The sequence below is a fragment of the Pteropus alecto genome, unplaced genomic scaffold (assembly GCF_000325575.1).
Source record: "Pteropus alecto unplaced genomic scaffold, ASM32557v1 scaffold164, whole genome shotgun sequence".
NCBI lineage: Eukaryota > Metazoa > Chordata > Mammalia > Chiroptera > Pteropodidae > Pteropus > Pteropus alecto.
The window spans coordinates 24,976,662-24,998,415 of record NW_006439568.1 but is presented as its reverse complement, the minus strand read 5'-3'; the positions used below and the strand labels follow the sequence as shown (position 1 = coordinate 24,998,415).

At 41.1% G+C, this 21,754-nt stretch overlaps 1 protein-coding gene across 1 annotated transcript in view; it reads left to right on the top strand.

Moving 5' to 3' along the window:
• Positions 1-1,164: 1,164 nt before the first annotated feature.
• The window catches only part of SDC2 (syndecan 2), a 104,990-nt gene continuing 84,400 nt past the window's right edge, over positions 1,165-21,754 (top strand). The window contains exon 1 of the mRNA XM_015592940.2: positions 1,165-1,843. Within this exon, the coding sequence (XP_015448426.1) occupies positions 1,784-1,843 (60 nt within the window). The 5' untranslated portion in view covers positions 1,165-1,783. The remainder of the gene's footprint in view (positions 1,844-21,754) is intronic.

Here is a 21,754-nt window from a genome sequence, read left to right as displayed (position 1 = left end):
ATTTATATATCAATATCTATGTATCTTAAAGGCTCACAACTCTTATGCAGTATAGTTTTGAAATTTATTCATGAAATATTTATTGTGTGTCTTATGTACCAGGTATGAGAAAACAGTGGGGGACAAGATGGAAAGGTCCCTGGGCTGGAGCAGGCATTCTAAAAGTAGAATGGCTCCATAATTCATTGACTCCATAAGTCAGAGAGAAAAATAGTGTCGGAAACTGGAAGGGATTATGCATTTGTCATGCTCTGTAGTATATACCATAGACACGGAATTGAGAAAAGAAATTTCATACCAAAATATTTCAGATCAATGACTTCCATTCAGGAAATACATGCTCAGTATATTCTTCAAACTAGAAATTACTTTATCCCTCTTTCCTTTGAAGTTCTCTTAAATCTGTTATTATTCAGGGTCTCTGTCCAATTTCTCATCAAATTGCCCTATTTGTAGCTTCCAAACGTTTACACCTCTATGCTGAAATGAAGCCTATAAAATGTCTTAGGGGCTTAAACTGTGTGTGAGGCAGAACTGGTAGTTAAGCCCTTAATGAAATTAAGAGCTTTTAAAGTGTTGCATTTTGGGTTTATAGGGGTCTTCCTCCACCTTTCTTTCGCTCTCGCTGTCTTTCTCTCTCTCTCGCTATTTTGCTGGAGTGGGTAGATTGGGGGTGGGTGGGAAATAGTACACATGTTTTACCTATAATTGTCTTCTCTTTGAAAATACAATTTTCATGAATTGGAGATTTATGAACACTTCATACTGCTTGAAGGCATCTGTAAACTTTGCGTGTGTGTGTGTGTGTGTGTGTGTGTGTGTGTGTGTTTCCGACTCTCAAAACCGGTTTCTTTCCACTGGTCTAATTCTCGCAGGCAGAAATGCTAAATATGTCTCTCGTTGCTTCGTCGATCTTTTTCCAGAAAAAAATGAAAGTGAAGAGAAAAGAAAATAGAGAAGAAAAGAGCACGAGGAGGACGAGAGAGGAAAAGGGATCGAGAAAATGAAGGCGCGCTGGATTCCTGATTGCGGACGAGCAGATCCAGAGCAGCCACGGCGCCGAGCCGCCGGCGCCCACTGGTTCCCGGAGCTGCCAATCGGGGCGTAATCCCGTAGGAATTTCTCCCGGGTTTAGCTGGGAGTCACCCTGCCGCCTCCTATCTCCCAGACGCCCGGAGGAGCCCGGAGAAGCCAGCTCCTGAGGGAGGGAGAGTGGCAGGGCGGAGGGCGCGGGAGGAGCGGAGGAGGACCCCGCGAGGGCGGCGGCGGCGCGGGAGGAGGAGGGGCGCCGCGGCTGAGCCACTAGCTGCGCTCCGCAGCGCTGCTCTCCAGATACTCCCGGAGCTCCTGCCGCGCGGAGCGCGCCCCCACCGCTCTGCCCTCAAACTTCAGCTGCAGCTCCATTCCAAGCCATCTAATTTATTCCTCAAAATCAGAAGCTGAGCCGCGACACGGGGAAGGAGTGCGCGGAGGAGTAAAACAACAGCAGAGCACGAAGAGCTCTAGAGAGCAGCCTCCCCGGAGCAACAACTCGGCGTCAGGAGTGCAGAAACCAACAAGTGAGAAGGCGCCGCGTTCCGCCGGCGCAGCCGAGGACCGGAGAGCAGGCGCAGGATTCGCGAGCGCCCCCGAGCCCCGAGCCGGAGTCCCCAAGCCCCAGCCGCAGTCGCCGCGGCTGCTCTGCTCCGGATCCTTCTGCGCGGGCTGCGCCAGGCTCTGGGCAAGAGGCTTCGTTTCGCCTTGGTTGCAAGCGGCTGCTGGGAGCAGCCAGACCTCGGGGAATATGCGGCGCGCTTGGATCCTGCTCACCTTGGGCTTGGTGGCCTGCGTGTCGGCGGAGTCGGTGAGTGGGCCAGGCGGGGGTCGCGCGCGCCGTTTAGGGTGCTCGAGGCCGAGTGGAGTCCCTAGGGCCGGCGGGAATCGCGGAGCGCCGCCTGGGGGTTCCCACCACCCCACACCTCCAGACGTGGCGTTCGCCCGCGGGGGAGCTACTGGGACGAATGCGCTCGCTCCTCCATCGGTTTCCACCTTCCCTTCATGCAGAAAAGCGCCGCTCGTTGGAGTTGCCCCGAGGTCCCCAGGGATGAGGGAGCGAGAATCGCAGTTTTGTTGAACCGCAGAGGCTACTGAAGTCACTCTCAATGTCTTCGCCCCCAGAGGGTCTTACTGCGTCGCCCGGGAAGGACCAAGGGGAAAGGGTGGCAGGAGACAGGGGCCTTCACAGGGCTTGCGCGGGAACGAGTCCCCTCCGCGCTCTCCCCTAGACCCGAGGGCGACCTGGAAAGTTTGAGGTCCCTTTTTCCGCACACCATCTCTCCACGCCAGTTTTCCTACGCGATTGAATGCAAGTTATGGGGAGACGGGCCCTGACTTAAGAAACCCGCGAGCGTCGGGAGAGGAAAGTTTGCAGAAGTTCTTTTGTTTGATGTTCCCCGTGGCTGGGGCGAGGGAGCAGACACTACATGGAGACGCCACCCGCGGAGGCGCAGTCCGCGGTCGCGCGGGGGGGGCGCTGAACGGCCGGAAAACGTCAAGGCGCCGGCCGCTGGAATCCCGGTCTTGCGGGGACCCCTTCCTCCTTGAGGGGCGGAGGGCGGCCCTTAGGGGCAGGAGGACATTTTAATACGGATTGCACTGGGTGCAGCATGCAGGGCGAGGCGAGGTGCGTGTGACACACCGCTTGGCCTCGGGTCGCCTGGCAGCTCGGGGACCAGTGCTTACAGCTCGCCACTCTTGCCGTCGCGGGGCCTGGTGGGCGTGCACCCGAGGCCGGGAGTAGTCTTCTCTGACTCCCGCAGGCTGAGGGCATTTGGTGTCGGCAGTGGAGACTTGGTTTCTCCTCCTTGGGGTGGGTTTCGGGCGCTGGAGCTGGTATCCCTACGTCGCCTGAAGAGCGCCCTCTAATGGGAAGTGCCTCCTGGGCCCCTACCTGGGCGCCGCGAGCTTTGTCCGGCTAGGTGGAAGCCCGAGCAACCCCAATTCCGTCTGCAGCCTCACTTCAGTTTGGAGCCTTGGTTAGGGAGTGCCCCTGTTTCTTTTACTTCCAGTTTCTCGTATCTCCTCCCTTTGCCACCTAATACCTTGTCCATTTCTAATATAGTGAAGTGTCTCTTCGAGGACAAATAATGTCATTTTTAAGGGTGGTTTTGTGTTTTTTTCACCCTTCCCTCTGGAGTGTTACTTCTCCTTTCTCCTCTTTTATGAGTTGAGGCAGTTTAGGATTGGGAAACCTCTTTGGCACTGAGCAGCAGATGGACATTTTTCATCAGTGTGGGAGCCTTTGTGTGGGCTAGCAAGTCCCCAAACGTTACTAGAGATTGGCGAGCATGTAGGATTGTACACTGTACAGAAAAGATGAATATTGGGGTGCTCTGGCTATAAAAGAACTCTGAGCCTTATCGGTATTATTTTTTTTTGGTAAATGATCTTTAATCCTTTGGGATTGGTAACCTCACAGCCAGTTATGAACTTTGGCTCCTTGTACACAAAAAGGGAGAGAGTCTCTGTTTATTTCAGAAAAACATTTGTGCTCATCTTGCAAAACAGGGCAAAGGGAGAACTCCATTTAAAGGTCTTCAAGAAAAGCCTGCCTAAAAAACTGTCCCAAGTTAAGGAGATCCTTCTTTGCTGAGACTTGTTCAGGGTTTGCTAAAAAATATTTCTATTTGGGGATTCTAGAAAAAGAATGTCTCTATAGTCTGCCTCTCTGGTTTGTTTTGTTTTGTTTTGTTTTTCATAAAGCAGATGGTAGTGCTCCTTAAAGCTTTTTGACTGAACTGTACCTGTCCTACCTAGTGGCACTTTTCTCCTAAGCTCTGTCGTTGGGGTTTTAATAAATCTCATTTCCAGCCAGAACTGGATGATTTCTGAGTGAGCTGCTTCACTGTGGTAGATGCCGTTTTCAGTAATAGGAACATCATCCGAAAGGGTGATTAGATATTTTTAAAATGTCAACTTGGAGACTAGCATAGAGTCTTTGTTAGGCAATGAATCAGTAGTTCTCAATAGAAACTGTTTTGAAGCTCAGGATGGCTAATAGTCCATTTCAGTTACTTTTCAGTCTGTATTTATTGCTTGTATAGCAACATAAATGTATGAAAAGTTGACTTAATTTTTAAACATTTAACCATTATAGCTCATTATTTCCAGTACTTCGCATTTTAATTTGAAAACTGCTGCTGTTTCCTGGGAGTTAGAAGTAGTGATCATCTGAGCTTAAAGCCTTTTAAAAGGAAGAAAGGAAAAAAGTCTGCAGTTAGTGAATTCTTTAGTTTAAACTAAGCGCAAGGAGAAAAAAAAGAGATTCTCAGGAACCAAGGCTCAAAGCTGTCTGTGAAAAGGGTCTGGTGGCCCTTTATGGATGCTGGAGACAGTTTGTGGTGATGCATTCATACTTTCCACTGGCAGGTTAGGACTTTCACTGCAGGAACCGTGCAAGGGGAAAGACTGACTGAGTGTGGCAGTAGTGATATGCTGCTGTTTCTCCATCCGTGTTTTACATGACTGTTTAGTTTTAGGAATAATATATTGCAGACTGCTATAAATGCATAATTTGAACTGGAAATATGTTTTAAGAAAAGGAAGCATTTTGAACTAGTGGAATTTTATACACATACTTAGATCTGTGTAAATTAAAAGAAACTGTCAAGTCATTTGGACCCATGCATTACCTCTCAGTGTTATTATGAAAGGCAGGCTTTGGAAAGTTTGCATTAAAAGGAAAAATAAAATTGGAACCATATAACCTTTTGCAGTTCTCTAAAAAAATGTTTTTTGGCTGCTCAAGTAATGAAACAAATTACTTTTGCTAGAGAATTTTATAGAAACAAGGGCTCGTTCTCTGTTAGATATTAGCAGTAGGTAGATGTCATTTAAGAAGGAAAGATCTTATAAGATCAGGCTTGCAGAGGATGGGTGTCTTAGGAGGAGTTTGAGTATGACCTCTAACTCTTACATCTGGGACCTGGTACCTCTAGTTTTGATGGTGCTCACCTTTTGAAAAACTGTGTAACATGATTACTCAGATGGTAATAATGAATAATCATTAGTTTGGAAAGGTTCTCAAAGGATCATCTAGTTTTTTTCCCCTGATGGGACTAGTTCTCAAGGCTACAGAATCCCCTAGAGACCTGATTGCCAGCTGCAGGGAACCTGGGGTCTACTCAGGTTGGCAAGGCCCCTCAGGCTGACCTACCTACACACAGCCTAGCCACCACTGTCATTTACGTTTATAGGGAGTCTGGTCAAGCCTCTGTCTGTGCTATTGGGTTGTTGGCTGGCAATGATCCAATAGGTCATGCAAGGAATGTTTAGATTCTCATGAGACTGTCCCTCCTCCATTTCCAAAAATCAAACTAAAAGATCTCACCCGTCGTTTTCTTCTCAAGACAGAAGACTTGCCATTCCTTCCACTGTTGACAGACAGTACATTTCAGTATCTCAGAATTACCTAATTCTTTCATGGGCCAGAAGCTTAAATAAAGTTTCAAAGAAAATCAAGAAGTAATGAGGAAGAGTCTTTACTGAAACAAGCTACTTTTACTAACATTTTTTTAGTCATCTGTGCCAGAATCATCTCTTAATTCTAGTCTTTTGAGTTTGAATATTGAAGCTGTCCTTGACTTATTTGTTTTTGTAAACTTGTTTACCGCCAGTTGGCTTCTAAATCCATCTGCGTGTTGTTAATTCTACAAATATTTATTCAGCATCTACTAAGTGCTCAGGATAAAGCAGTGAGTAAACCAGGCAAGCCCTTTTGTCTTTTGGGAGCTCACGTTCTAGCGATCCAGATAGCTTTCCCCTTCATTTTTTCTTTCTTCGGGCCTTGCCAGCTCATGCCTCCATGTCAGCAGCCTTGTAGTTGCCCTTCCTGGCCCAGATGCTCACCTGCTGTTTGATTTATCCTGTATCACTTAGACTGTGTTGCCCATGCTTCATAAGTTCCGTGTTTCCTTGTTATCATGGTGTGGAATCAAAATATCTCTGCTAGATTTATAAGATGCTCCATAATATTACTCCTTCTGACTTATCCCCCCTTGATTACTCTCCATCATGTTTCCAGGCCTTGGCCCACCAGTCTCACTGTCATGCACACTCCTAGGATACCACATCATCAGTGTGTCTCCCTTTAAATTCTATTGATTCAAATTTGGGCTCCAAATAGCCTTAGATGACAGATCCAGTCCTTATCTTTAACATTCTGTAAATAGGCAGACCGATGATCAGAATCACTGGAAATATGTAAAAATACAGATTTCAGGGCTTCCTCTCAGATCTACACAATCAGAAACCTGAAAGGAGGCAAAATGGTCTGTAGTTTTATGAAGCATCTCAGGTGATTCTAATGAATCGGCTACATGTGAGAACCTAGTCTGCGTCACACACTTTACCCGATTCCATGCTATTTTGTTTTAGGCCCAGGGCTCCCAACAGTAAGTAGCTCTGTGACTCTGATGGCTAGGCTAGAGTACTAAGGGCTTTGGCTTAGGAGGCGGACAAGTCTAGGTTCAGATGCTGGTACTATGCCACTTAGTATACTAAGTGGCAAACTAAACACCAACTCACTTAAACGACACACAAGTTTGTGTATAAATTGGACCTAAGAATGTCTTTATAACATGACTGTTGTGAACATAAAATATAGGGCATAGGAATGGCGCTTGAGGCACAGAGGTACCAAGTCGTTTTTTTCTTCCTTTACTTTCTTGGACTGTTTTCTTGACTATGAAACTAGAGAGCTATATAAGATATTTGTAAGGCCTCTTAATCCTTTGACGTTCTAGAGACGTTGGTGCCATCTGAGGGGAGGGCCCTTGTTTCTACACCTATGACCCCTGCAGTAAACACCTATTGATGCCGCAAGGCGTTTATGTACAGGTGCCATGGCTGGGGCCATCAGGGTCTATTGGTCCTGCTGGAGCTTGGGCTTCTCTCTGGCCCCTGAAGGCAGTGAGGGCTGGGGTCAGCTGACTCTGCACCTGGCAGTAACGGGTGGACCTGGGCTAATTTGCCAATTTTGACTGTCCAGACCTGTTTCATCAACACTGCAGTGTCGGTGTGAAGAATAAACAGCTATCGATGTCAAGTCCTGCACATTGTCAGTGTACATTCATGCTTCCTCCCGTGTCCTTGGGCTGGGTTGAGATTCCAGCATGTAGGAAGGAGAGAGTTACGTGTGCATTGTAGGGTGGGTAGAGTGCAACTGGTTATCTAGAATTAAGTGGCAGGGGTGGTGAGGGAGTGTTGGGGAGCTGGGGGCTGAGAAAGGGAGTATTTAAAGTGTAGACATGCATGAAATTTCTCCTTTTAGCAAGTTCTTCTTTGAGCTTCAGATCTTACTATTAAAAAAATCTCCATTGGGTTTTGACAGGTCTGTTTCTAGGGCAGCATTAGCTTTAACAACAAGGCTAGAGGGGTGACTGCCTGTGAATAAGAAAGAACACTGTTGAAATAGAATTGTGAATGTCTGTTTTTCTCGAGTATCTCAGGGCTAGAAGGAGAGGAGAAGCCTGAAGTCTTTGGAGACTTCCCATTTAAATTTCATATCAGCAGAGGGAGGCCCACTGGTATGCAGTTGGCGATGTGAGAGCCAGTTCGTGGTCTTGGACTCCAAGCTATAGAAAAATTTATTGAGGACAAAGATGTTTTCATATTTCTTTCCTCTTCTGTTGAATCTGTTTTATGAAAAATGTCATGAAAATGCAATAAATGTGCCCTTTACGGAGTGTTTTGATGTTTATTTTCTTTTTTATGGCCTTACAGGTATATTAAATACAAACAATTCTGATATTTAAGGATTACGTGCAATTAATAGACTTCCATCTCATGATAAAAATAACACATGGGACAAGATATCTAATTGTTATATTTTTCAAGTTCTTATCAAAAAATGAGTAAAATGTATTTTTGTATGATTTATTATTAAATATAAAGACCATAAGAATTAATGTACAATATTTAGGGCGTAAGTGAGGTTTTGCGCCCATGTAATTAACTATCTTAATCCCTCTGGGACTTCAGTTCCCCCATCTCTAAAACGATGGAATGAACTAGAGGAACTTTCTGTCTTTAAGGTTTATTTTTTCTATAATGCTGCAGGGTGTGATGAGAAATGTCATGATTAACCTAATCAATGAGTAATTATTAAACTCCTGTCAAATATTTGCTGTTTTATTATTGAAGCAAGGAATTTATTCACAGTACAGAAAAGTAAGTCATTTCTAATAGCTGATGATAATCAGTTAATGTGAACTGAGTGTTCATTGTGTGCCAGGATGATATGCATCACTCTGAATGTTCATGATCTCATATCTAGCATTTTCCCACATATTTTATGATATAAGCCAGTGTAACATCAAGACCAGTTGATATGAGAGAATTCACTTTCATTCTAGATGGAGGGTAACATGACTTGTTGATATAATTCTGAGGGCTTTTTAAGGTATATGTTACTGAGGGGGTCTCAGGCTTCTCATTTGGTTTCTGGCCTAGATCTTCATTTCCAGAGCGTGTTTGGGGGGCCTTTAACTAATACCTTCCCTTTGCTTCCTCTGTGTAGCACTGGAGTCTAGAGTAAGTGCTGTGGAGACCACAAGCAAGATTTTAAGTGGGGAGGAAGTATGGTAGAGTGGTTCAGAGTCTGAGCACTAGAGATGAGACTTGCCTGGGTTTGAATCCACTTACCATGTAACCTTGGGCAACTTTCTTAGCCTCTCTGTGCTCAGTTTTCTCATTTGCAAAATGGAAATGGAATATCCTAAAATAAGTTCTTAGGATTATATGAGATAAAATAAGTAGGAGCTTTTAAGGCATATTCATGCTTTTTTGTCACATGTTCATTACCGTTACTTTAATTCCTGGTTTTCTGTCTCCCCAAAGAGTGGGGGTTTGACATACCAAATGGGCTTCTCTGATTAGCTCCAGCCCAGAGGGTAGCCCAGGATTTGCATGATCCAGCCTGCCTTTTCATACTGGGGCTCTCTTCCCTGACTTGGGGTCGTCTAGCTCTATGTTGAGATATTGGGGCTATGCTTGTCCTCAGCTTTTCTTTACGTGTGAACCAGGTAAGAGAATATGCTGTTGATTACTTCTGGCCCATAAAAGGTTATTACAGGGACTGGATGAATCTGTAGTATTAAGATGTGAAGAGCCCACCTTTTTCAGTAATTTTACTTCTACAAATCTATCCAAGGGAAATAATCATAGCTGGGTAAATGTATTTTTTGAAGCCTTATAATAGTTAAAAAAAGGAAGCCACCTAAGTGTACAGTAGAGGAATGGTTAAATAAAAGATTCTAATTTATACATTAAATATCATATAGCCATTAAAATGTATTTGAAAAAATGTTTATAACTTGAAACTGCACTAGACAAAAAAGTTGGATGTAAAAATATAGTAAAACTTGAGTTATATTAAATAGAGTACATACATAGATATATGTATATGTTATAGATATATATGTACAAACCTGTACATGTGATTAAATTGGATAGCACTAAATACACACAAACAAACGAGTATAAGTAAAACCCAGGAAATCCAAATAAGATTGGTGGATTGTATCAGTGTTATCCTTATTGTGATATTTACTGTAGTTTTATAAAATGTTACCATTGGGGGGAAACTGGGTAAAAGGCACAAGAGATCTCTGTATTATATCTTACAACTTCATGTGACTCTACAATTATCTCAACAAAAATTTCAATGAAAAAAAAAAATGGTACCAGACCTAAACGGTTTTACAAGTTAAGTTCTGCTGTCCCTTCAAGGAACAGATATTAATTTTTGTTCCAGAGCTTAGAAAATGACAGAAGGCTATTCTTTTTCTTTTTGTGAGGTTAGTTTTATTTTGTGTCCACACCAGACAAGGAGAGCACAAGGAAACTAATCTGTAGGCCAGTTTCACCTAGGATCGTAGATGCCAAAATTTTAAATAGAATATTATCAAACTACATACAGCAGCTTATTAAGAGAATGATGATGAGCCCAAGAAAGGTTTTTCCAAGGAATGCTTCAACGTCAGAAAAGCAATGTAGTTATTAAGTTTAAGGGAGAGCAATATGATCATCTCAACAAATGCAGAGAAGCATCTGGTAAAAGTTTATAAAGATGTTAACATAAGGGTCTGTAATTTCTGGTTAACTGAGGGTTTACTATATTAGGGTTAGTACATCTGTGCTGATGGCTCAATTCGCTTGGCATGTTTAGGAACCAGAAAGCCACTGTTTACTGGGTTGTTAGGCAACAGTCTCTGGTTACATGGGTGACAGGTGTGTGACAGTGCAATAAAGTATGGGTTATAATATATATAGATTTTTATTCGTATGAAGTTGTAGTTTTAGCATTGCCAAGATTCAATGGTATGCCCTCCCAAATTGATAATTAGGAGATGATCTTGGAGGTTTTAGAATCAGATGAATTGGGGTTCAGTTTCTGGTGTTACCACAGAAAAACCACGTAACCTTAGGGGTGTTTCTTATCATTTATCATCTCCAAGCTTGTTTTTTCAGTGTTAAACTGGATGTTGCTCTTTGGTTATTTTGAAGATTACCCTCAATAATGACGGAAAACTTCTAACGTAAAACCTGAACCATAGTAGGTGTTTTAAACACATTTGTTTCTCTTTCCTTTGAGCTTTAAGTTCGGTGATTCTGGAATATGTTATATATTTATAAATATGCCTGTGTTTCTTGTTTCATACTTGCATTCTGACTCTTGATGTTAAAGGACATATATTTTCACAAATTTATGACCAGTTTATTTTTTAATAGGTAACATATAATGCTGAATTATACTTTTTCTTTCCCCCATCTGTGTTTCAACATCAGGAAAGCAGTGCAGTTATTCACAGTTTAAGGGAGCTAAATTACACTCAGCTAAAGCTCAAAATAGACTTGTATACAAGTTGGAAATTTAGTTAAGACTTGAAAATCTAATGTAGTACTTGGGATTGTAATTGTAAAATGCTTAAAGAAGGTCAGATCGGAATCTTACATTGTAAATACTGATTTATTTATCTGTTAAGTTTACCAGTGAATTAAAATCTTAATTTTGTGTTCTCTAAATGAGTTCATTTCTGAACTCATTTAGATTAAGAGCGATATTTTATTTGATTATATTAGATTTGATTAGATTTTGTGATTGTCTTGATTAGTTAGTAAATGAAGTTTTATGTTTGGTAAGTCAGTTAGTTAATAGTTAACTCTTGTTACTGCACACTTAGCAAAGGCAAATCTCTATTGGTCTTGCAAGTTAAAAAGAAATTATGACATAATACATACATTCTAGCAACTGTTACATACGTTTTGATTATTTAGGGTAATTGAAGATGGGCTGAACCCATATTTAACATATGCATCAGTTTGTTTTTGTCTGAATCCAGTTAGACATATCCAGCAATCAAAACTGCCAAAGAACTACAATTGAGAAGTATAAGAAGAACTCCTTGTAGAAGAGAAGTCACTGCTTTCTAGAAAAACAAAAACAGAACCTTCCCTGAAGTGGCAGAGTGTTTTGGAGAAAAATAAGAATTCTCTTTGATGACTTGAAGACACTTAATTTTGATACTTTTCTCTTTTTCTCCACCTGCTCTCCAAGGAAAGACTTCTGAGAGTTAAGGTATGCAAAAGATACAATGAGCAAGAAATTGTTTAGAACCTGAATAATCTATTTGATATCAGGGGAGAAAGAAACCTTAGAATTCACCAGTCTGATTCTCCATACTCTGTAAGCTTTAGACTCTTAAAGGTGAGAGCTGGACCTTATATTAGGTGTTAAGATCAAATACTCTTAGCTGATGAAAGAGGTATAAAGGAGTTAGGATGAGTCTCATTATGTTCTTTTTGATTCTGCTTTTTAAGTATATAACAGTGGATTTGAGAGCTAGAATTGCTTTTAAAAGGAAACATATCTAGGGAGGTTTAAGTCATTGGTCTAAGAGCACATGGCAGTAGAGGTATAAGTTGGGTCTAGGCAATCTGGTAAGTTAGTCTTTTTTTTTTTCTTACATAAAACAGTTCCTTCTGGCTCCTTCTCCCTCATTCCTCACATTAATGATGAGCACTGAACAAACTATGTTTTATTCATCATCAAACAAGGTGAATAAATGAAATACCAAATGGAGCATATACTATGTTATACAGTCTTCATCAGTGGTTGATTCGTTTTGTGCAAAGTGAATAACAAGGTGATTTTTAGATAATTTCTCAATTTCCAGCAAAAATTGTGCTTCAGCTAACTCCTTTGTCTGTGAACCTTTTGGCTAATTAGAGGAGGAGAGCTGAGAACATTGGAGTTTGGAAGACCCTGAAGACCCCAAGAGGTCAGGGACTGAAGTAAAGTTTAAAGTTGATTTGTAAATCTTGGGAAGATTCTGGAGACTTGTAGGGAGAAAAGGTGATAAAAGCTTTCTGGAGATAAGAGTCAAAACTAGAAGCAAAATCCTGGTGAATTAATACCACACATAACTAGGGGAAAATAACTGCTACTGTAGGTTAAGGGAAGAAGAGCATTCCTTGGATTTTTATACTAAAAATATGTCAGTGCCTTCCTGGAAGAGAGTCTGAGACACTAATGGCTCAGGTAAAAGTACTTTTTCAGTACTTTTTCTTTTTGCCAGTATTAGATGTAGATTCACCTTTTCTCCAAACATTTTTTTTCTTGGATACTGCTTTTGTAAATCTTAGCGTAATAACGAATGTATTTGAGTCATAGTTTCTCAGAAAATGAGTCTTTGGGGTGATAGCTTTAAGAAATGAATTCATTAAAAGACAACAACATTCAAGATTACTACACCAATCTCCTGCTTAGAACTATGATTGGCAGTTTCCATTCACTGTCTCTAATTGTCGCTCTATTGCATGGTGGTACTACTTGACCAGTTGCTTGTGACTCGGAAGTTAGAGCCTCAGCTTTTTTAGTTTTAAGTAGTCCTGACATAATACTACAGTCTTTCAAGAGAAGAGTGGAAGTGTTTAAATGTATAACCACTTTTTAGTCGAATGGGTGCAGCTTGAATAATGAAATATCAGACCCTTCATTTGCATTGCTTGGCCTAATAGGTCATTGTATTCGGATTTCTTTATAATTTAGCATATTACTTTGATGGCTCCTCTCCACAAGCTTCAGTCTGGTAATGCGAGAACTAAGGAATAGAATTAATGGGAATCTCTTTAAATCCCAGCTCTGCTCGTATCTATATGACTTTGAGCTGGTAACCTAGTCTGTGCCTCAGTTTTCTCATCTGTAAAAAGGAGCTTAGTCACAGCAGCTACAGTAGAGATGCTGTGAGCATTAATGAGTTACTGCATGCTCAGCATTTAAATGAGTGCTGGGTGTTGAGTCAGCACTAGCCTCTGTGTTGACGCTGATTGAAATGGATGGATGGTTCATTAGATGTGCTGATCAAAGAAGAAAAGATCCTCTTTTGAGGTTTTGAACCTGAGACTAAGAAGAATGACGGTGCCACTGACCAGATAGGAAAGAAAGAAGAGAGGCTGAATTCTTTCCCCTTTTTTCTTTTCATGGCTAGTTCTAGTTCTCATCTGGATAGTGAAGGGCATGTTCTAAATCAGTGGTTCGCAAACCTTTCTGCACATTAAATTCACCTGGGGAGCTTCTAAAAGCTATCAGTGCCTGGGCCCTACCCAGGGCCAATTAAATCAGAATATATGGGGCTGGGGCCCAGCTATCTGTTTGTAAAAGCACCCCAGGGAATTCCAACCTCCAGAAGGTTTGAGAATCAGTGCCCTAAGTGCCTTTCTTGGTCTCCTCCAGTTTAGAGAGAAGTCTCGTAGATTAGGTTTTTGTCATCTTAACCCATGTTCTCCACTGCTTGTGACTCAGCCTCCTGGAGTACAGTGGCTTCATAGGACTGATCTGCTGCTGGTCAGTCTAAACTGTGCAGAATTGAGAAATGCTTGCTCCTTTCCAGCTTCCTTTTCTACCCTTCTCTTCAACATTTGTCTGCTGGCTCATACTTTTCTGATAATTACATTGGTGGATTATGATGCATTTGAGAGTTCTTTAGACGAGATTATATGTACATATAAATTAAGTTTACCTGAAGATGTCTTTAAAAAATTGAAACATTTCCCTTTCTGAAGGAAAACTTTCCTTAGGAGAACAAAGGATACTTGTCTTCTTGGCCTGGTTGCAGAAAATCATGTTTGGTCAGCCTATTAGATTTGCCTGAGTTCATGCTTTGAACAGAGAGATTGAGTTTTACTGATTGGAAATTTATTCTAGGACTTTTCTGAATTTACCAGTCATGTATAAGTCCTACACGTGTCTTAATGATGGCCCTCTTATTGTAACTGCACTTCACTTCAGCGACTTGGACCTGTTTCAAATCAAATTAATTCCATGAACTCTACTGTTTCCTGTTGAAGTAGGGAGGAGAGAGTGCTTTAGGCTGTCCCGTGAATAAGGCATCTGAGTCGTCTTTAGCTCTTGCTTCAGTAAAAAAGCAGCAGCCCATTATCTAATCTATTCATAGTTTACTTTGTTCAGATATCTAATTTGGGAGCATGTTTGCCCTCACTCAACTCTGAAACACAATTTTCCATCCCTTGAATAAAAGGGGATATCTTTAATTGACTCGGGGGCAGCGGTGGGGCGGGGGAAACCACTTAAGAATGCTAGAATTCTCAAAGCCTGTACAGATTGCTCTGCCGGATAACATTAAAATGCTGACCCTTTAGAAACTGCCATTCAGCATGCATCTGTCCTACAGTAGAGTTAGGAGGATTATTCTGTTAAAAAGGGCCATTTGCTATGATTCATAGGTGCTTAAACCCAATAAGTCTGTAATATCTATAATAAAATTCAACATTACTATTCATTGTTTTGGTGACAGTAGGGTTAACTGTGTCTTTACAAGGTATTAAGTGTGCACGTAAATTAATTTTAGAAATTAAGGGAATGGAAATATGAATTCTAATTCTACTCCTTCCTCCCAGTGTACCCTGATAGGTAGGTGTTCCAGAGCATTGACATAATACAGTTTGTTGACAGAAGTGTTTGTTCCCAGTAGAAACTGAGGTGTTACGAGTCACATAACTCTGGTATTAGGTCCGTGGTTCTCAAACTGCGGATAGATCAGCAGTACCTGCATCAACTAGGCATTTGCTATAAATGCAGATTTCTGGACCTCCAGACTAACTAAATCAGAAACTCAGGTGATAGGTCCTAGCAATGAGTTTTACAAAGCCCTCCAGGTGATTCTGTGACATGCTGGAGTTTGAGAAGTACTGAGCAGTGGCTCACGTCTCTCACTGTACGGCTACTTTACATGAGAGCTCCTGGTTGTAGGGTCCAGATATCAGTATGTAAAGCTGCCTTGGTGATTCCAGTGTGCAGCCAGGCTTGCAGGCCACTGCTTTAGGACCTGCTACTCAAAAGGTGGGTGCCAGCCCAGCAGCATAGTCATCACCTGGGAGCTCATTAGAACTACAGAATCTTGAACCTCACCTGAGACTACTAAATTGTAATTTGCATTTTAACAAGACTCCCAGTGACTCATGAGCACATTAAAGTTTGTGAAATACTACTTTATAGAAATAGTGAGTTTCATTATAGAAGTCAATTCCTAGAACACACTTAATTTAAAAGTTTTGTGAGGAGGCAGAAGAACTGCTTTGGCTTCTGCCTTGCGTTAACTCAGGGAAGCAGCCAGCCATTGAGAGGAAAGGGATGGCTTTAATAGCTTCTTATAAAGACCCAGGACTGTTAGCTGTAACAATAGCTCATAAGCCATCGCCAGGTAAGTATAGCAGTTAAGACACTTCCAGGTGCAAGTAACAAAAATTCTAACAAGACTAGTGTAAGCAATAAGGAGGAAATTTCTGGCTCAAATAATGAAGTCTCGGAGTAATTGTCTTCAGGCCTGGCTGCATTAAGAGGTTTAAGTGATGTTATCAGACCTTAGGTTTTATATATCTTTCAAAGTAACTTTCCTTTGTTAGATTCACACTCAGGCCTTAAACTAATCAAGGTAATAGCTAAGCTGTTGTTAAAAAGAGATTCCTCATATATAGTGGCTCAAAATAAATGGATGTTTTTCCCTTTGACATAACAGCACAAAGACAGGGCTGGTGAGATGGCTTTGCAATGATCTCATGCAGCTCTTTACCTGCAGCTCCAAGGTGACTACTCTACCTTTACTGTCTTCCTGTCAGGAGACTCAGTCAAGGGAAGAACCCTTTCCTTTTAAGGCCACAGCCTGGAAGCTAACATATCATTTCCACTTACATCCCATTAGTCAGTATGTAGTCGGCTGGCCACACGAGGTGCAATGCATGCTGGGAAATGTAGTTTTTATATAGGCAGCCATGTGCCCAGTAAAATCTGGGCAGGTTATATTAGTAAGGAAAAGAAGATTTTAGAACCTGATGACAACCAGGAGAGACCTCTGTCTTTGTGGTGTCAAGATGGGGCCTGATAAGCCCAGGTTAACAGTCTGTGTTTTCAGCAGTTGTGGTAGAACTGCTTTTTCGCCAACTCTTCTAGTGAGAATTGGAGAATAACTTCTCTTTGACTCTAGATTGGCCAAGCCTGACTGTTTCTGGCTGGGATGATATATATCATCCCTGGAACTACAAGTGGAAGAAATGTCACCAGAATCCCATGGATGGAGATAGGAAAGGACTGGTTGTCCACAGACAAATGCAGGGATTGTTACAACCTGAGGGAGAAGAATGGGTGCTGTCAGGACCGGACACCTTTTCCTCTCTTCACGTGTGCTGTGTCTGTTACTACTACGGTGACTTCCCTTTCCAGTCCGATTGTCACCTCATGTGATTTTGCCAGAATAAGATGTTTGGCACACATACCAGTTTGCCTCAGAACTCACATTCCTAAGGACCCAACTTGGATGTGCGTTCAGGCATCACCTTCTATCCATGAGGAAACTCTCGTATGCATCTACTTGCTGACAAAATAAACAGTTTATATGAGCTTAACCTTACTCTTGTTATTGATTTTTGGCCCTATACAGGAAAGGGGAGAACTTGGGAGTGCTAATAAAGCCAGGAGTGCGAGAGGATTTACTATCAACTTAGTGAATATGGAATATTTGAAGATTATTAGCATATTAGATAAAAGGCATTTAAGAACAAATTTATTTGATGAGTTTACTAAACACAGACTGTACCTTTGCTGTCTTATTTTTAATTGTTGATAAATATGCATAAAGGAAGATAAATTTTATCTTGGGCTGATTGGTATGTACTTTTTTTTAATGTTCTAAATGAAATTGTTGCATCTTTAACTGCTAAAGATTATATTGATAAAGGCCTTTAGTACATCAAATAATGATGAGTGTTAAAAAAACAATGAATTGCGTTTGTGTTTACCCTCTCATTCTCAAGGGTTTGTTTCCTCTAATATATATATATTTTTATACCTTACTCACTGCACAGAGGAATTGAGGCGATTCTCAGGACTGCATACCTTTCCCACAAACTTTAGAAATGATGTAAATGGTTGATTTATATGTATATGCAGCCAGAGCAATCTAAAAGCATACTATGTAATGCTCTTTTAAAAAGTCGTAGTCTTAAATGATAGAAAAAATAATACATAATATTCAGAATAACATGCTGTTTCCAAGCCTCTCAACTGAATGCTTATTGTCCTTTTAATAAAAATGTGGATTGCAGGCATATTTGATGTAAATGAATTAAAATTTCATTTGCCCAGAACTTCGTGTATTACGTTAATAAGATTTACCCAAAACACTGTTGTTGGTTTAATAAATATTAAGAGCATTTGTGAGATGCCTCCTGGTGTTTACTGTTTCTCTCCTTGGGCATTAACTATACTTGTGAGTCTTTACCAGGCTGCTCTTGTTGTTTTGTGCCTTGAGGCATAAATAGAGACACAAAACCCAGAAGATTCAAACAAATTCCATACCATAAACTATTTGCAGATGCATTTTGTATTCAGGAGAGGCTTTTCATTTATTTAATATAAAACTACTTTCTTTTAGCATTCTACATGTACAAAAAGAGATCAGTTTTTTTGTTTGTTTGTTTGTTTTACTAGAAATTTAAATAAGATCATGAAAAGATTTTCTGAAAAGTGTCATCTAACAAGCAATAGAAAGATATAAAGTAATGACATATCTGACCCTTTATCTTCCTGGATCTTATATTCTTTTGGACAATCAGGAATGAAAGGAATGGAAGCTGCCAAGGAGACAGATTTTGATTGAATAAAAGGAAGACCTTTCTAAAAGACAGTCAGAGATGAAATAGACCGTTTCTGAAATAGCGAGGGCTGTGCCTGGAGGTGAGCAAGCATGTATTTGGATGGCCATTTATTTGGGATCTTTAGAAGAGAATCAGAGCATCAGCTGGCTGGGAGATTAGCTGACCTTTACAGCTTCCTTATAACCTTAGATTCTGTCATTCTTACAGTATTTTGATGTGGAATGCTGAGCAACTTAACATTTTATTTCCTTTCCTAATAGTTTGGTCTGAGACTGGACATCCTTTGTTGCCCTTAGTTGATGGAATATGGCATTCTAGGACCAACTGTTTGTTAAACTGATGGTAAGCCCTCTATTTGCCAACTTTAGAGGACAGTGTAACTATTGAAATTTGACACTGCCTCAAACTTCAGATGACTGATAGGTACTCAATCAGGTAGAATAGCCCCCTTGATTATCTGTTGTGAGCCAGAGAGGTATATACCAGAAAGATAAGTCAAACTCAAGTCTCAGTGAGTGGTCTTGAAGGGAAAGCGAATCTTTAGAAGTGAAGACGCAGAGGGTCTCCAAGCCAGTATCAAGGGAAAGGGGCCACTGCCCCAATTGTCAAGAGTTTATGGGGAGATACTCTTATCTCCCCCCACCCCAAGCATTCACTTCTACACCACTTGGCAACGTGCACCAAGGAGCTCCTCTTAGACTGGACAAGGACAGTCAGGCTGTGTCATGATCACCCATAATCCATGGATTACAGCAGCGGTCCCCAACCTTTTTGACAGCAGGGACCAGTACCCTTATGAGAATGTAATGCCTGATGACCTGAGGTGGAGCTGAGGCGGTGATGCTAGCACTTGGGAGCTACTGCAAATACAGGTGAAGCTTTGTTGGCTTACCCACCGCTCGCCTTCTGCGGTGTGGCCTGGTTCCTAACAGGCCACAGATTGGCCTCCGGGGTTGAGGACCACTGGGTTAGAGCACAAAGCTTTCTTTAAGAGGCTTAAGTGACCATTGTGAAAAACATCACTGAAACAAATGATGGGCAGAAGGACGGGTGCTAGAAACCATTTCCTAACCATATCCCTACCACTTTACTTTTGCCCAGCCACCACTCACTTTGTGTTTCTTTAATGTGAGTGAAACAAGAGAATGCTGGACAGGTAGCCAGAGACTTGAGTTCTTATAGGCTGGCCTTTCTCTGCCAGTAACCAGTGGTGACTTCTGGCAAATACTATCGCTCAACCTTTTCTGCCTCAGTTTCCACATTTGTAAATCCTGTTGCCTGTTGATCTCTATAGCCAAGCATGCTGTAGTTCTTTAATGGCTATGCTTACTTTTTTTTTAAGGAAATCATTTTTTCCTCCTTTCTACCTAATGCCTTGGAATAAAGTTTTTAAAATTCCAGGCCACATTTTAACATTCTGCTCTATCCTCTTCTCTTCTCCTTTGTCAGCCAAATAAATTGGTTACGGTTGTCACTTAGAATGCAGTAATCTTTCATGACTATTTCCTCTCAGAGGTGCCACTCCATCTAGCTGCTATAGCTCAGGTTTCTTCTTCCCAGATAGGAAGATAGAGGTTGCTTTTGAATATGGGAAATAGAAGTTGGAATAGGAGGTAAAGTTCTCACAGTAGGGGAAAATGTCCACCTGTTAGAGACAGGAAATAACTGGGGTGTGAGGCCAGCTGTCCTTGTTCTGTGGATGACAATTCCCAGCAGATTTTTTTCCTGCATTTTAGGCTCTGAGTATTACACAGTGGATATATAGTTTTGTTGTCCTGGGAGCTAATAGTTCTATTAAAAACTGGGCAAGTGAATGCACTCTGAGAAGATCATGAGTCTGTGAATAGCTCAACTGTTATACTCTGGCGGGGGGCAGGGTGGAGAGGTCCCAAGAAGCTGATGAACCTCTTCTTCCAAAGGCTAACATTTCACTCAGCATGATTTTCTCACAAACTATCAAATTTGAAAATCTCAAATGCCTGTGAAATTGATGGCAAGAATTAGGAGGCATATGAAAAATACTACCCACCTGTGATCATGCCACACCCACCAGTTTACAGCTCATTAGCCCCAGGGACTCTAGAAGAAGCCTTTCCAGAATGATGGGTTTCCTGGCCCGAAGTGCTGAACTCTCCCGGCCTGTATTAGAATCATCTTAGGGGAGGAAGGGGTGTGTTTTGTTAAAAATACCCATTCTTGGTTTCCACTACTGCATTTTAATGTCTAAACACTGAAGTTACAGTATAACTGTTTTAGGCTGAGAGACCCCAAAGCTTTTTAGTTACAGGTCTAAGGTCTTCCTCTATCAAATGCAAAATTTGATACTGAGCTCAGGATCAAAATATACTTAGCATTCATTATCTGGAAATTGTTTACTTATTAAAAAGGTAATTTATTTGGCCATGCAGTATAACTCAAATAATATGATTTCTTTTATGCTGCTTGCAATTGATGTACATAACATTTAACAGCTTTCTTAAGATATAACTCACATACCACAAAAAGTCACCTATTTAAAGTGTACAGTTTAGTGGTTTTTAGTATTTTCACAGTTGTGTGACAGTCACCACGATCTGATTTTAGAGCATTGTTGTCATTCCCTAAAGAAATTCACTACCCATTAGCAGCCACTTCTCATTTCATCCCCACCAAGTCCTAGTGGTTACTACTCTACCTGATGTCTTTATAGATTGTGTCTATAGATTTGCCTATTCTGGACATTTCATTTAAGTGGAATCATATAAGATATGGTCTTTTGTGACTGGCTTCTTTCTCTTAGCATAATGTTTTCAAGGTTCATTCATGTTGGTACTTGTGTTAGTACTGTATTTCTCTTCATTGCCGAAGAATATACCTTTGTGTGGATCTACCAGATCCTGTTTACCCATTCATCAGTCGATGAACACTTGGGTCATTTCAACTTTTTGGCTATAGTGAATAATGCTGCTTTGAACATTATGTACCAGTTTTTGTGTGGACACGGTTTCATTTCTCTTGGCTATCTGCGTAGGAGTGGAATTGCTGGGTCATGTGTAACTTAGTGGTTAACATTTTGCGGGACTGCCAAACTGTCTCCAGAATGACCATAATTACATTCCCACCAGCAGTGCACAGGGTTCTAGTTTCTCCACCTTCTTGCGGACACTTGTTATTGTCTGTCCTTTAGATTGTAGTCATTCTTCTTGGTGTGAAGTGATATTTCATGGTGGTTTTGCACTTATGTACTAAGGATGTGAGCATCTTTTTGCATTCCTATTAGCCATTTGTATTTCCTCTGGAGAAATGTCTTTTTAAATTCTTTGCCCATTTTAAAATTGGGTTGTTTGTCTTACTGAATTTGAGAGTTCTTTATATATTGTTGATCCAAGTCTCTTATCAGGCAATTTGTAAATATTTTCTCCCATTCTGGGGGTTAGCTTTTCATTCTTATGATAGGGTCCATTGAAGGACAGAAGTTTTTAATTTTTGTGAACTCGTATTTATCTATTTTGTTGTTGCTGCTTTTGATGTCATATGTAAGAAATCATTTCCTAAATGAAGGTTG